Source organism: Tamandua tetradactyla, chromosome 3 (assembly GCF_023851605.1).
Source record: "Tamandua tetradactyla isolate mTamTet1 chromosome 3, mTamTet1.pri, whole genome shotgun sequence".
NCBI lineage: Eukaryota > Metazoa > Chordata > Mammalia > Pilosa > Myrmecophagidae > Tamandua > Tamandua tetradactyla.
The window spans coordinates 37,536,737-37,552,927 of record NC_135329.1 but is presented as its reverse complement, the minus strand read 5'-3'; the positions used below and the strand labels follow the sequence as shown (position 1 = coordinate 37,552,927).

Here is a 16,191-nt window from a genome sequence, read left to right as displayed (position 1 = left end):
TTTTACTCATATGTATGGAATTTTACTGTGTCCAGCTTTGCTAGACATTTTACCTAGATTATCTAATTTAATCTTTATAACAGACCTATGAAATAGGCAGATTAGAAAATTGAGGCTAAATATGTTGACCAAAGATGCAGAAAAATGTAATTGGAAGAGCCAGTATTAGATCATAGGCAATATTGCAGAAACTTACACCTTAAACTTGCCCATGTAACATCTGTGCTTTGCCTTCTTTATAAATGAAAGACTCTCAGGATGCTTAGTATATTTATTCCATTTAACCCTCATGCTGGCATTGAAAATTAAAACTCTTTAAAAAATTTGCCTTTTCTATGGACAGTATAGTGTAGAGTGTAGTCTCTGAATTCAGGCTACTTTAGTCCACAACACCTCTCTACCATTTTCAGTCTGTGTGACCAACTTAGGTCTGTAGTAACCGTAATAGGTTACAGATAGTGAAGAAGTCTGCTGAGAAAGCTGTCTAATGTGTACAGATTATAACTGTTAGATCCCAGAATTAAACTGAGTTCCTTCCAATTATATTGAGTCCTAGAGTCACTCATTCTTATTCTTTCATACTTCTTCAGGCACACATACAGAAAGCTGTTTCCATCTCTTTGCTTACTCCACTACCTAATCGGCATTTTCTTCAAAGTTTTCCATAATTTTCATTCTTTAGATCTCAACATTATTCCCTCCAAAAGTAAGATAGTGTCTAAAATGAGATTCACTTTGAGAAGACAGGCTGGATTAATCAAGAGCTATCTCACTCTTATGTTGTGTCTAAACTGATTTTAAAATAGACTTTCCTCTCTGATACTATTCAGCTCAAGTATGTTTCAGCAATTGCTGAGAAGCTAAAGGGAAGAATTCCAATCAGACTATGCCATTGGTTTATATATTACAGATTCATTTTCCTATCAGTCCTTATAAGAAAAACTATATCTGGATTTTGAACCCTACATCCTAAGTGAAAATGAAACCCACTAATAGAATGAGAAAGTCATCATGAGCAGCATCAAAATGCTTTCTGCATTAACAACCAGTATGGAAGAAAAAAAAAAGAACCTAAAATTCTTCTGCCCTCTGACTCTATCTCTCCAAAATGGTAGCCACTAGACTATGCAGCTACTGAACCTTTGAAATGTGGCTCTTGCAGATTGAGATATACTGTAAATGTAAAATATGTGCCAGATTTTGAACACTAGTGTAAACAAATGGATGCAAAATATTTCCACTAACATTTCTATATAGATTATGTGCTGGAATTGTAATTTGTATATATTAGGTTAAGAAAATACTGAATTAAAATTGATTCCACCTGCCTTTTTTTAACATGGATACTAGAAGATTTTGAATTACATCTTTGGCTTACATTCGTGGATTACATTGTATTTCTAGTGGACAGCACTCTTCTAAATGCTAAGAAAATAGCTTTTGTTGGTTAGGCATGTGGAAGCTGCAAGATCCTTGAGTTGCTGCCTTGCAGGTGGTTATTTTTCTCTCCCCCCACCACCACCCCACCTCTGGGTAGACTGAGGGCATTCTGATGTACAACCTCGGTCATCTTGAACACGTGCATCTTTGGTCACATGACTGATACAAGATATTTTCCAATGCCATGTGCTTTCCTCCTACTCCAGAAGATTATGGATATAATATCTTCCCTCCCTTAATTTTTCACTTTTAATTGCTTCCTTAAAGCCTCTATATCTGTTCCTTTCTTCTTTTAAAAGATGGCTGGAAAACTTCTCTCTAATTATTATAGTTTCTCTCTATGTAACATGGAAATTTCACAAATCCATATCCCTCACCACCCAAATAATTTTAATCATGGATGTCAAATGTAAGGGTAAGTTAGTGATAGCACTAAATCAAAGAAATGGATGACCCTGAGGTCTGAGATATCAATGGAAGTTTTATTCTCTGCTCTGACTTCGAGGTGACCCAAATGCTCATTCAGAATACTGACAAAGCTTCCTCTCGTGGTCTTTATTTATTTAGGTTGATTGATATCAGATGATATCAATGCTACTCAAAGCTCTAAATTGCCTTGGGCAAAACTCTTCAGACCAGTACTGTCTGGGACTTGTCTGTCTAATTCTAAAAACCCATATTAGGAAGTCCTCTTGCTTATATAGGCCATTTATGAATATAAACATACATATGTATTTCAATAGCATATTCATTGGTAATGAAAGTAATATTAGTTTACTATATGTCTACTAGTTATTAGTTTACTCTATGCCTTATTATTTTCTTTATTATTTCTTACTTGCTTCAGCTCTTAGACAAGGAAGTGAGGGGATATGTACTGAACAGAACAAACGCAGCAGATGCCTATAAAATGCATAAATTAATGAAGTAATGCTTTAAAAATTCCAAGAAAAATATTTGTCACCTAGAATTCCTTACTCAACCCAAATATCCATCAAGTTAGGATACAGATCAAGGTCATCTGAATATACACTAACTCTAAAAGCTTTCTTCTGAAGCAATCTTTCTTAGGAAGTTATTTGAGATTATACTCAATGATGAAAATAAGAGAAAGGAAGACATAGGATTTAGGAAAGAATGACCAAATTGAATAGCACAGTAACAAGAAGCCTAAAAATTCTGCTATGTAACAAGACTAGAAGCCAACTTAGAATACTCTGGAGAGAGTTCTTAGAGCTGAAGTAGTGGGCTTGGGGTAAAAAGACTGTAAGAGTGATACTAAAAAGGTGATGACGATATGGTATTATGGGGAAGGGATACAGCAACTAAAAAATTAGGAAAAATGGAAAGCAATTGATTTCCAAATATTAAGCAACCAAATTTAAATTAAAGGGGAAGAAAACAGTTCATTCACTGCAATAAAAAGAATGAAAAAGATATTTGGATTATTGCGAGGAAGGCATGCTTTGTTAATCAACAAGGGAAAAATAGAGATAACTCAAAGTTTTAGTACAAATAAAAAGTATTTGTGGCATAGGTAGACCAACTGTTTACCAAATATGTTTTTTCCTCTACCTGTGGTTTCAACAGATTCCAATTCTTAGTTTCCCTTGCAGTTGAGCATGCCTACATATATATACATATGTGGTTATGCGCAGCTGCCCCTAACAACTCCTGCGCTCTTTCCTTCCACTCTGCCAAGTGGATAAAGACAAGGATGACGACCTTAAAAGTAAGTTGTAGAAGATGACAGTTCACAAATCATCACTAATATAGAGAAAACTGCCAGTCAGGTATACTCCCTTTTGATTTTCACATGAGCAAAAAATATTTCCACTTGAACTCACTATTGTTACTTTAGCCAAACAAAAAGAACAAGAAAGCCTTATTCCATATGTGAAGAAAAGTGATTATGGCATCATCATGAATAATTGTTTGAGACTAAGAAAGACCTCTGAACTCTCTACTTTGAGCGGTACAGGGATTGTAATGCTGGAATCATAGAGCAGGAAGTCCAATTATATGCAGACTACTGTGGCATATATTAATAAGTTATGATAACATAAATATTTATTAATTTCAGGCTTCTGCAAGTAGCCTTTAGACAACGTAAGATGGCCTTAATTATAATTTTGAAATAAAATATTACCAGATTTGATTCTGTAAATATTCTATTACAGTTGAGAAAATATAGAGAAAGGAAAGGGCAAAACTATATATCGGAGAGGGTAGAGACAATAATATTTATATTTTAATTGTAGAAGCAAGAGATGCTGCCTTTCATTTTAGAAATAAGGCATAAAATTGGTATATTGTTTTAATTTGTATAGCCATGTGCAGAAATCTAAATTATATTGGGAGAAAAAGAGAAATGGGAAGTGGGCATGATGCATATAAATTAATATTCAAAGCACGATGTCAACTGAAAAAGTTTAACATTGATAAAGCAAAAAAAAAAAATAGTATAAATATATTAGATATAAAAAAATGACCAAAAAACACAGAAACAGAAATGGGTAAAGATATCTGAGTCTGTGGCATATAGTACAGATGTTTCAATGGAATGCAGCTTTCCACAGTAAATCCTTCTATATTATAAAAAATTTTGAAGCGTATTCACAAGTTAGTTATTTTATTTTTAATAAAATTAAGATGATACAGGAAAATACAACGGGATTGTTGTAATGCCTAAATCAGAAATGTTAATCAGATGTCAAGTCAATTTGAAAGTTTATTTCCTTGTCTTTATTACAGAAATAATAATACTTTTCCTGCCTACTTCTCAACATGATTTGAGGTACTAAAGGTATAATGCATTTCTGTGCTTCAGCATAATTTCAAACCAACATTGCAGAAATATGATTTTAGATGTCCTTCTATTATATCATCTAAGTCATTTATATAATGCTAAAATAAGCTGTTCTATGAAGTGCAAATTATATAAAAAGAAGTTATTTATGACAGCTTATAATTGGGAATGTCCACAGCTATGACTTTAGGGATCTCAGCTCTGCAGTAGCTGCCTAGAATTATTTCGCCCAAACCATAATTTGCAAATACAAAGTGCTCAATCATTAAAAAGATAAAGGTATGTAAAAAAAGGTACTTTTCATGTAATAGATTCCATGAGTCTCTGGATGGAACAGGCTGGTATTTGGTTAAGCCTGGTTTGTTTCCCATGGCATGTGCCTAAGTCAGATGTCCTATCACCTTCTCAGAAGCCTGACCTATCCTGGTCCTTTTCCAGCCTCAGTATTACCTCAAGTCTCTCCAAGTATCTCCCACTGTTTTTATATATGTACAATAAGGCAACTGATGTGAAATCAGACTATAACTTAACCAAAATGAGATCCAGTAATGGGATTTAGAATGGAATAAATCATTTAAGAGAATACAAAGGACATATTAAAGAGCAAATTTCCAACAGTATTGTGAGCTAATATGAAAAAATTACTGCTTCTTACTTGGGATTTTTTTTTTTAATCAAGTATAGGTTTTCTTATGAAGGAGAATTTGCTGACTACAGATTCTTTCCTATTTCTTTTCTACCTTCTTCCCTGACCTTGTCATATATTGGGCCACTAAGACCTGCCTTTTATGCTTTCCATTTAAAGAGAATACCTTTACCTTTTTAATTTGATACTCTTCCCCCCTCCAATATCCTGGAAATCAATGTAAATTTTGATATGTCTAGAACATGATATTGTAGGGTTTTTCTTTTTTACTTGATAATGTAGTAGTAGGATCATAAAGCAAATTAACAAGGTTGTTAAGTCCTGTGCTGGGAGCAGATTTCATTTAATCAATCTTGTTTCTTTCTTTCCCTCCTTTACATCTCTCCTCTAGATACACATCATACCCACAAACTGAGAAAGAGTTAAATCTTTTTAAAGACTAGAAGAGACAATGGGAAAAATAAATGAAATGAAAATAAGGAAGATAAAGAAATTAAGTTGGAATAGATAAATGAGGAAGAGGTGAAATGTTATACTGCCAGCAAAAGAAAATCTGAATTCTCATCCTTGAGGAGAAATCATTTTGAGGCTGGTTTCCTGTTTAAGGGATACAGTTTTAAGTAAAGGTGACTGACCTTCCATTTTATCATGTACTGTCTATATTTAATATAGAATTATATATTTTTTTCTCTAAAGAGACTCACGTGGCTCTATAGGATACACAAATTTAAGTGTCTTTGTTCAGGTTAAATACTGCTCCTTTGAGTGAGATGTAAATTTTTCCAACACTGGCAAATAGCCCTTGAAAATAAAGGGTGGTGCTACTATTAGGAGCACTGTTAAGAAGACTCCTCATGCAAATCCTGGGAATAAATAACTAGAACTTTTGGTAAGCAGAAAATAAATTCATTTATGTCTGTCCTAAATGCTTATCTATACATTTATGAGAATTAAATCAATGTTTATTTTTGCTTTAATTTCTTATGATCCAGCTATCCAAATCAATGACAAACTGGGTTGCATCTTTGAAATTTGTTTCATAAAATCATTATATGATATCAAACTTAATGCCCTTTGAAACATTTCTAGCCTCAAATTTTGGAAAAAGCAAAATTTAAGTTTAAATTTAATAATCTGTAATACAGTAAAAAATATTATAACAAATGCATCTTAATTTAGTTAAGACTTAATATAATGATGGCAAAATAGGGAACATTATTGACTACTGTAAAAACTGTTTTATAAGGTATGTAATTGTGGAATTACAAGAGACCCTTCAATTAAGAAGAAAACTTCTGAGGAAGGTTTGAGCAAAAAGAAAAAGAGGTTGTCATAGTTATTAATATTTACGTTTGAATATAGAGGTAGCATTTCAAATTTATAATAACTTCTTATTTGATCATCAGCAGACTCCTATACCTCTATTAAGTTTGCAAATGGAGAACTTGGCACAACACTAAGGGGAATAGCTATAGATTAGGCTAAGTTTTAAAATAGAGAGGAACTGAGGATACAGTCATTCACGAAGTTTTAAGAACTATATATTGTCTTCTGGAAAGTTGCAAGCTAATTAGGAAAACACTGTTAGGACATTAAGTTGAAACATATAGCAACAAAATAAATACAATAGACAAAATGACTTTTTAGAAAGCAATTATAAAAGGAATTGTAATAGTAAAAAGGACTGGAATTTGGGCTTGAGTTTGAATTGCTGAATAAGTAAGATTTATGGTTAGAAGAGAGATGAAAGAGTAGACTGCAAAATAGGATAAAAATGAGCAGAAGTTTGGAATTATGCATAGATGGTACGCTAGTAGGATAACTCTTTGTAAAACAGCCAAGAAAAAAAAAGGCCTGCTTTGTACCATGTGCTGATTTCCATGGCATAAATACTTCCACCATTTCAAGCTAACCAGGTAATGCAAACAACATGGTAGTTATAGAATGCAGGAAATGATATGATCATCTCTCAGGAAAGTCGGTATATATTCAGCCTCAGCAAAACACAGCATACTTGTCTAACTTTTCCAGGACAGCTGTAACAACTAGTTACTGTCTCACAGTTCTGAGGCTAAATGTCTATATCAAGTTGTCAGCAAGGTCATGCTTTATATGAAGTCTGCAGGGTGCCAGTGGCTATCCATGATATTTTTTGTTTTTTGGCGTAACTCAACCCCTGCCTTTGTCACATGGCCACCCCTCTGTCTTTCTGTCCCATAGAGTGCCCCAATTTCCTCTCCTTAAAAGGACACTGGTCGTATTAGATAAGGGTCCATCCTAATTCAGTTCGGCCCAATTTTAACTAAATAACATCTTCAAAGATTTCATTTACAAATGAGTTCATATTCATAGGACTGGGAATAAGGACTTAAACATATATTTTTGGGAGATACAATTCAATGAATAACACTGATGGAGAGAAAAGTTGTTGACAAAGCATAAAACTTGTGTTTGGGTACATAGATATATGAAATTATATTATTGAGGTAAACTCATGTTATGGACTACATTGGGAGTCATATTGAAGAGTTTGTAATTATTTCTTGTGGGTTCACTGAAATAACTTGGCTGAGAGAGGAAAATGTTATGATAAAGATTTTTATTTGGAGGAGAACAATTTGAGAGTAGAATGTGGATTGGATGCTGAGATTCTAGACATGGAGCCCATTTAGTAATCTTGAAGAGTGTCTTGATAAAAGGATAATAATCTGGAATAGTACAGGGAGAGTGAGAATGGAAAGAAGTGAAAGATATTTTGAAAGAAAAAAAGGTGGCACACAGAGAATAATGGAGAGAATAAAGCCAAAGTAACTTAAATTTTTGATCCAGAATGAATGGGAAAATAATGGAACCTAAGATATAATAAGGAATATTAAGTTAGAACAAGATAGAATATGGAATAGGGAAACATAAGAAGACTATATTTAGGATAAACAAAACTAATTCAGGATGACTAATTGTATGAGGAATCAATTAGTTGAAGGAAATCTGTAGAAAAGCAAACAAAAGGGGACATGGATCTAGATTTTGAGGCTAGCACCCTCTCAACACAGTAAAGAGGAAAAATAATTAATTATAAAAACTTAGAGAAAAAGGAAAAGAATAGAGTAAACCTCAGGAACATGCAGAGGAAAGGAGCATTTCAGGAAAAGTGATGGAAATTTGAAATAGAAAATATTCATAATATGAAAATTTCTAGAACAGAAGTTAATTTGAGTATGATAAATCCCATTCTGGCATTTACTAGCTGGAGTATCTTGGGCAAGTCACTTTTCCTATCTAACCATCATATTCTTTACCTATAAAATTAATCTCTACTAAAATACCTACTTGTAAAGCGTAAATATGATAAAGTAGTGTCGGGCTCATAATAAGACATCGATATGTGCTATTTGGCAATATTTGTAGTAGTACGAGTAGTAATATTCCATTATTAAAGCTACTGTCATCTGGAAGATCTCACGAGACTACAACATTTAAAAGAATAGTGATAAAAATAGGGAAATATTCATTAAATAGTATAGGTTAAATTAAAAGCACATTGTTGAAAACAGTGCAATGTCATATTAATGATTTGCAATTGAGTCTGTGATTGGCATGTATTTAGGAGCATGGATTAAAAAACAGATGAGGGTTTGAGCCTTAACTTATCAAATGCTACTTCTGGTGCCTTTTGTAAATTAAACTTTTGTTTCTTTATGTCTTAAATAACTGTACATTCCTATTTCAGTGAGTTATTGTGAAAATTAAAGAATATGATCCAAGTAAAGTATTTGGCATATTTCATGGCATTAACTTAAAACCTCAATAAATGTTAGCTGTACATTTAGTTTTGGATGCATAAGATGAGGTTTCCTTGGGAAAGTCAAAATCTCAGAGGTAAAGTGTGCCTTTTCCTAAAGCGGTTAATTAGATCAGTAAAATAATGTTATCAGAAAGGCTAAAAATTGCAGGTCTTCAGGAAAAGTTCATCTAACCTTGCCGCAAATCATGAAAATGAGTACTTAGAATACTGCATTCTTTGATAATCATCTTATTTCAAAGAGCTAAAAGAATTGAAAGAATTTAAATTCATATTTTAAATTATCAAAGCATGTTTTAATTTTTTAAATGAGAAAAGGATAAAAGAACTCAAATTGGGAAGTCAAATTAAGAAGGACATAAACATCTGTATCAAATCTTACAATACTATGACAAAAGGTGAGAAAATATGAAGAAGTCCATGAAGTTTGAGAAATGGAGTAAAATACAAATTTTGGAATTTGAGGGAAATATCAAAACCCATTATTGACTTTATGGACTCTAACCAAGATTTTTTATGTAACATAACTTCAGGAAACAGAATAAGCTGGCATGATATCACCCAACATGTTATGTCCTTTTTTCATTTAAATTGAAACTTTCATAATAATAGCTCCAAAGCCCTGGACTCAGGACAGCTGTCAGTTCCCACACAGGTATTCATGGTACAGTACCTCTGCAAAACGGAGCTGGAAAATCCCATGATGCACCATTCCCAGGGCTAACTATGCATGTGAGAATCGCATGACCTTCCAAGATATATCCAGAGAGACAGCTGTATCGGATTTTGTCTCCTATGTTGAACCTTGTTCCGTGAAGAACTCCTTTCAGTATTTCCCCAGGATTACCACATGTGTGGCTAGGTAAAACTGTGGGAAAGAGAAAAGAAAGGAGACAAAATAAAACTAAAACTTAAAGAAAAATGTTCTGAGATCAACTTATATCTCAAATAGACACAGCATTTGAACTATTAAAATCAGCAGATCTCTAGCATAAAACTATTCCAGCTATGCACAGAAAGTAAACTGAGAAAATGTCTTCATATTTTAGAAATACTTGCAATATAATACTTTTATACAGATCATTTTAAAGTTGTAAATAAATGCAATTTTGTTAAGAAAGAAAAATACAGTTCTGCTTGCCTTCAGTGTTCTAGATCATAGCTAGATTATTTTTCTAATTATGAGAGTCTATGTTCTTATATAGTTAACAACAAGATAATATAGTAGGTTATCGAGCTCTAACAAGTCATATGAGAAAAACAGTATGAGTGAATAGTTATACCATGATTATCCTTTTTTCCTCCAGGAACAGGGCTGTGCCTGATACACATCACTAATCAACGTTCAATGAATGTTTGGATAAATGAATTAAAGAATAATCTAGAATTTCATTCATTAATCAAAAGGATTTCTTAAAAAAAATTACCATTATCATATTCCAGACCTTATATTGGACTCTGTATATTTGTAGTGTCTGAATCAGAATGAAGTTTTAACTGTCATAATGCAGCAACTCGATTCATTTTTCCTATTTTTTTTTTTTTGCATGGGCAGGTACCGGTAATCGAACCTGGGTCTCCGGCATGGCAGACAAGAACTCTCCCAGCTGAGCCACCTGGCCTGCCCTCATTTCTACTTCAATAATATGACTTTGATTCTGTTCTATCTTGACCATACCACTTTTCACTTTGATTCCATTTTCTGTCTTCAATATCATATTCAACGGCCCTGAAAATTAATATGTTGTGATTTTATACTTATAGAACACAATTTTGAACTTAATTAATTGAATGAATGAAGGTCACGATTATGGTCTTCATTAAACCCAAGTGCTTACCATTGTAAGAAAATGATTTTCACATTAAAAAAAGTGATTTCTGAATGAACAAGGTTAAATTATTTTATGTCTGTAGCCTTTTTTTGTATAAGTATAGGGAGTGTATGTTATGTGCAGCTATAATAAAGTACAATATTTTTGTTTGGTTTACATTATCAGCCTGAAATATGTACAGAACTTTCATAGTGAAAGTTGAAAGAATCTCAGAGATTTCCAAATTATTTTTATTATATCATGTAAATATGCACAAACTAAGCTATGTAGAAACACTTAGAAAACAAAAACTAGCACATATATTTATATTACTTCTATGTTATGAACAATTTATTTACATAGTCAAATTTTTTTCAGTTCTATCTTTTAAAAAGATGTTAACTTGGTCTGCAAAATATAAGCGTTTGACAACGTAACAGCAAATAGTTCAGTGCAGTCCACAATCTTTTCTGTCATCTTTTTTAGAGAGGAAATCTGTATTTAATTCCACCTTTACTATCCCCAAGGCAATATGTCTGCTAAAAAAATGTTGCTTTATATTCGATTAGAATTTGCATATTACTGTGCATAATTTTATAACTAGAAAAAGTTTCAATTCTAGCATGGGGAAACACCTGAGTTTATGACTCAGGATGCTTGCTAGTCAGTTCCTATGAGCTAATGAATCATACAGTCAGAGACTCACAAGCAAAATTTCAGTCATGAAATTGCAGGGGGTGGAGATGAGAGAAGAATCATTGAGAGGGAGAGAGAGAGAGAAAACATGTAAATGAGAATGCTTTTCGACATTTTTCTTTCTTATTCAAGAATCTTTAGGATTAACAATTCCTTCTCATTTCTTTTATGATCTTTCTACATTATTTTCATTAGCGGTTAGTAATCCAATTTATCATAAGGTATGCATTCATTAATAGAATGTGTCCCAATAAATTGTTTCCAAAAGAAAAGCATTATCTCTTTAAATCTAGCAAATACTTTAAAACTCTTTAAAGATAACTGCAACAGGTATCAACTTTCATATATGGAAGGAAAATCAAATGAGCCATTCTGAAAATTGAACATACACTGCATAACTTTTTAATATATTTTTCTGGTGAAATCAGCAAGAAATTAGTTTTACAAATTAACTAGCATAAGTAATACAAATGACTGTTTTATAGAAAAATCAACATAATTGTACAATAACATATGAAATAGATCACAGATGTTGGCACTGCATGGATAAACTTCAAACAATTATATCTGTAGCCTGTTTAATATATTTAAACAAAAGTGAAGCAAAAGCAAAATGTAATATTGGCTTGTGCAGTGGAACCAGTGCACATTGCAATGGACACTCCCCTTCTGCCATAAATCCTTCCCAATATCTTAGACCACTTTAACGGCTTCCTTTGATTGTCTATGGATTTTTTTCTTACCTTAATATTTTGATGCAAGAATATCATTATTCAGAAAATGCACACATATCAAGGACTCCTCACAAGGTCCTATTCTCTATTCACAATGTAATTTAATGGGAAGGAGAACTGGATTTAAGTTTCTTACTTTACATTTATTGGTTCTGTTTATTTGCTGAAAATGTTTCCTCATTAGTTTTTATTTCACTGGGAAAGGTGTGAAGATTGAATGAGCTAATCTAAGTCTCCAAATATACCTTTTGAGGACTTTATTTTCAGATTGCATTGTAAAAAGCTGTTAGCAATTCTGCCTCTACTTTAAACCTTCATTTCCTTGAGTTGGGACTTGTATCTTATATATCTTTGTCAACAGTTTCTAGTATAGTGCTTAATTTTGGTACATGTTTGCTAAATAAATATGTGCTCAATTAAAATGATAAATATTAATAGTAATATAAAATATATATTTTCTTTCCAGATACAATATATCACATATATACATTATATATATAATAACTAAGGTGTACATAGCTTATAAGGTTTGTGAGACTAGGAAAAAGCAAATGATTTTTTCAAAAGTCAATTGGACAAAATATCATTTTGGAAAAAAGTAAATCAGAACATAAGTTATACCTTTAACTCTTTGTTTTTGGCATTTAACTGAATATGTAAATATGACTCAGGGGCATAAATGAATTTAAGAAATTTAAAGCAAAATAACTTAGCAGATGTGAAAGACTGATTAAATAAGGATGAAAGTTCAAAGGCAAAATGTTTTCAATTTATGATTTAGGAAACGAGTATTTCTATTTTCCAGTAATTTTCTGTTAGAAATTTTTTTTTGTTAAAATTATCATAGGAACAATGTCAACAAGAAAATAAAATAATTGAGATTTACAATATTTACTTCAAGTTGTAAAAAATAACAAAGATACTATAAAATACTTATAAAATCATTGAAAATTTAATTTTCCAAAATGTCAAAATACCCATAAATATTAAAAAATGGCTGGGAGTTATTTCAGATACACACAAAGATTTAAAACATATGTAAGGCAGGCCACGGTGACGCAGTGGCAGAATTATTGCCTACCATGCTGGAAAAAAGACATACGTTAAAAAAAAAAAAAAAAAAAAAAAAAACTCTGACGATCCAGTGAATGGGGAAATTAATTTATAATCAAGGATATTTAAAGGATATTTAACCCAATTATTATTTTTGCCTATTTATTTTCCTTTAAAAATGATTTCAAACTTACAGTCTAGTTGTAAAAACAAAAAAAACCCATACACAGAACTCGACCATACTCCCACCCTACCCCCAGTACCCAAATCTACCAATTTTAAAACTTTGCCAACTCTTTCTTTCTTTCTTTCTTTCTTTCTTTCTTTCTTTCTTTCTTTCTTTCTTTCTTTCTTTCTTTCTTTCTTTCTTTCTTTTTCTTTCTTTCTATCATCTATCTATTTAGCATCTAATTTCTGATATTCATTTACGTAATCATTTTAAATACAGTTATCAAGTTTAAAAAATTAACATCGATATAATGCTTACATTTTATATTCTATTTTTATGCCCAATAATGTACATTTGAGCCTCTTCACTTCCATTCTAAAATCCTATCCAATACCATATGTTGCATTTGCCATTATATTTTTAGCTTATCTTTCTCCCTCACTTCTTCCCACACCCCCCACTCATTATAGAAACATATACAACATAAATCTTCCCATCGCAACCTCTCCTAAGCACACCATTGAGTGCAATTAATCACATTCACAATGTAGAAGTAACCTTATCAACATTCATTTCTATACTCTCCCTTCACCTCCAACAGAAATTCTACACTCATTTTGCATTAACTTCCCATTCCCCCTGCTTCCTACCCATTGTAACCTGTACTCTCTATTTTTCTCTGTGAGTTTACATTCTCTGATACTTTCTTCGAGGTTACAATGGTGCTTAAATATTACATCCTAAATCGGTAAAACTCATTTGCTTTCATATAAATGTAACAACCTCAATAACATACATAAACTATGTTTCATTACTCCTCTGTACCCCCTACCTTTATGTAGTTCTATCATAAACTTCATAATTATACATTATGCATCCAAAATCACTGATTTATAATTATATTTTGTGCATTTGTCTTTTCAATCATATATGAACTAAAAAGCAGTGTTTCAAATCAATACCATGATAGTACTGGTATTATATTTACCCATGTCATTATCTGTACTGAAGATCTTTATTTCTTCATGTGGCTTCAATCTATTGCCTATTATCCTTCCCTCATCCTGCAGCACTCCTTTAGCTTTTCTTGTAGGGCCATTCTATTGGTAATGAAATTCCTTGACTTTTCTTTATCTGGGGATATCTTAATTCCTCCCTCCCTTTTGAAAGTCACTTTTGATGGATATAGAATTCTTGGTTGACAATTTTTTGCTTTCAGCACTTCAAATATGTCTTTCCACTGCCTGTTTTCCTCCATGGTTCTGATGAAAAATCACCATTTACTCCTATTGAGGCTCCCTTGCTTCTGACACATTGCTTCTCTCTTGTGGCTTTCAGGATTCTCTATCTTTGGCATTTGACAGCTTGATTATAGCATAGCATAGCATGGTATGGATCTAATTGGGTTTCTCCTTTTTGGAGCTCGCTTGGCATCTTGAATGCATATATTCATGTCTTTTATTACATTTGGGAAGCTTTCAGCCATTATTTCTTTGCGTAGCCTCTCAGTTCTTTCTTTCTTCTTCTAGGTCTTTCACAATGCATATATTCATAATTCATATGCTTGATGCTATAGTTTTCTCAGGCTTTGTTCACTTTATCTTCATTCTTTCCTCTTTCTGTTCTTCAGACTGGAAGATCTTAATTGTATTATCTCCAAGTTCACTTCTTCTTTCTTCTGTCAATTCCAATCAGCTGTTGAACCCTTCTAGGGAAATTTTTGTTTCAGTTACTGTGGTTTTCTGCTCTGTTTTCTTCCTTTTCATAATTCCATCTATTTATTGATATACCCTTTGTTTTCCTTTATCATCTTCCTTGTACCTGGGAGTTATTTCAGATACACACAAAGATTTAAGACATATGTCCGTGTTTTCCTTTAATTTTTTAGCAGATCTGGGACCATTTTTTAAAGTTTAAAGGAATGTTCAAGTTTGGATACTCCTTATTGATGGTTTATAATGGCTTAATTTTCTCTTTTGCCAGGTTCATTGCTTCTGTTTTTTCATATGTTTTACAATATTTGTTGAAACAAGGGCACTGTGATATTTCAATGTGTTAGCACTGGAAGTTAAACTCGGAGGTGCATGATTCTTAAGCTTGTAACCAGCTAGTGTTTAGGCAGTGTGTCTTGAATGACACAAGCTAACAAAGAAGGAGAAGGAGAAGGAGAAGAAGAAGAGAAAAGAAAATAAAGGAGCAGGAAGAGGAGGAGGAGGGATAAAATAAAGCACCTCGGTAAATCAATTTGTATGAATGTTCTCCTTCAGGGATTATACATGCAATGAATTTAGAGAATAGATCCACGCCAAAGTGTAGGGGCACCCCTGAACCTTTTTGTGCATGTATATTGTTTGGAGTACACATCTATGGCCCTAGGAATTCCCCCATTTCCATGGATAGGGATGTGCCTCCTTCCCTAGAAAAATGTTTCCTTACAGTCCAGGACACTACTGATATCTTAGAGAGCAGTCTCTTGCCCCAGTCAGCATGACTTAACTGCTCTCCCACCATGTTCTGTGGGTGGGTGCTGTGTGCTGCCTTCTACACAGGGCAAGTTCAGAGACAGTGATTCCTCAGGCCACCACCAGACATACTGGGCTAGACATATGTGCTCCCAGTTTGTGTGCAAGAGTTACTCTGCTCCCTCTGGAACCAGGAACAGGAATCTGTACTGGAAGTATGGGCCAGATCTGCACCCAGCCATGAAGGGATGGGGAGGGGCCAGCCAGGTGTCATGCAAGACTTCTACTTTTCAGTCCTTTTTCTTGATTCAGTGCTTGCTTGTTTACTGCAATCCTTTAACTGATTTCTGGAGATTTTAGAAGGATGTTTTTTGTTGGTTCTGGCAGTTGCTCAAAGCTTTTGTAGGGGCATGGCGCCCTTAAATATCTCATTCTGCCAATTTGATCTTATTTCATTTTAACCAATTTTTATAGCACTTTCCCTGAAGATAGTGAATAACCCTTTTTGTCTCCCACAGTAATGAGCATACATTAAGCATTTAGTAAATACTTATTGAATTGACTTGAAT

The 16,191-nt window shown here is 33.0% G+C and overlaps 1 protein-coding gene across 1 annotated transcript in view; it reads right to left on the bottom strand.

Moving 5' to 3' along the window:
• The window catches only part of LOC143675538 (CUB and sushi domain-containing protein 1-like), a 925,048-nt gene that overhangs the window by 629,975 nt on the left and 278,882 nt on the right, over nt 1–16,191 (bottom strand). Inside the window, exon 2 of the mRNA XM_077151715.1 lies at nt 9,371–9,565. Coding sequence (XP_077007830.1) covers nt 9,371–9,565 — 195 coding nt within the window. The remainder of the gene's footprint in view (nt 1–9,370; nt 9,566–16,191) is intronic.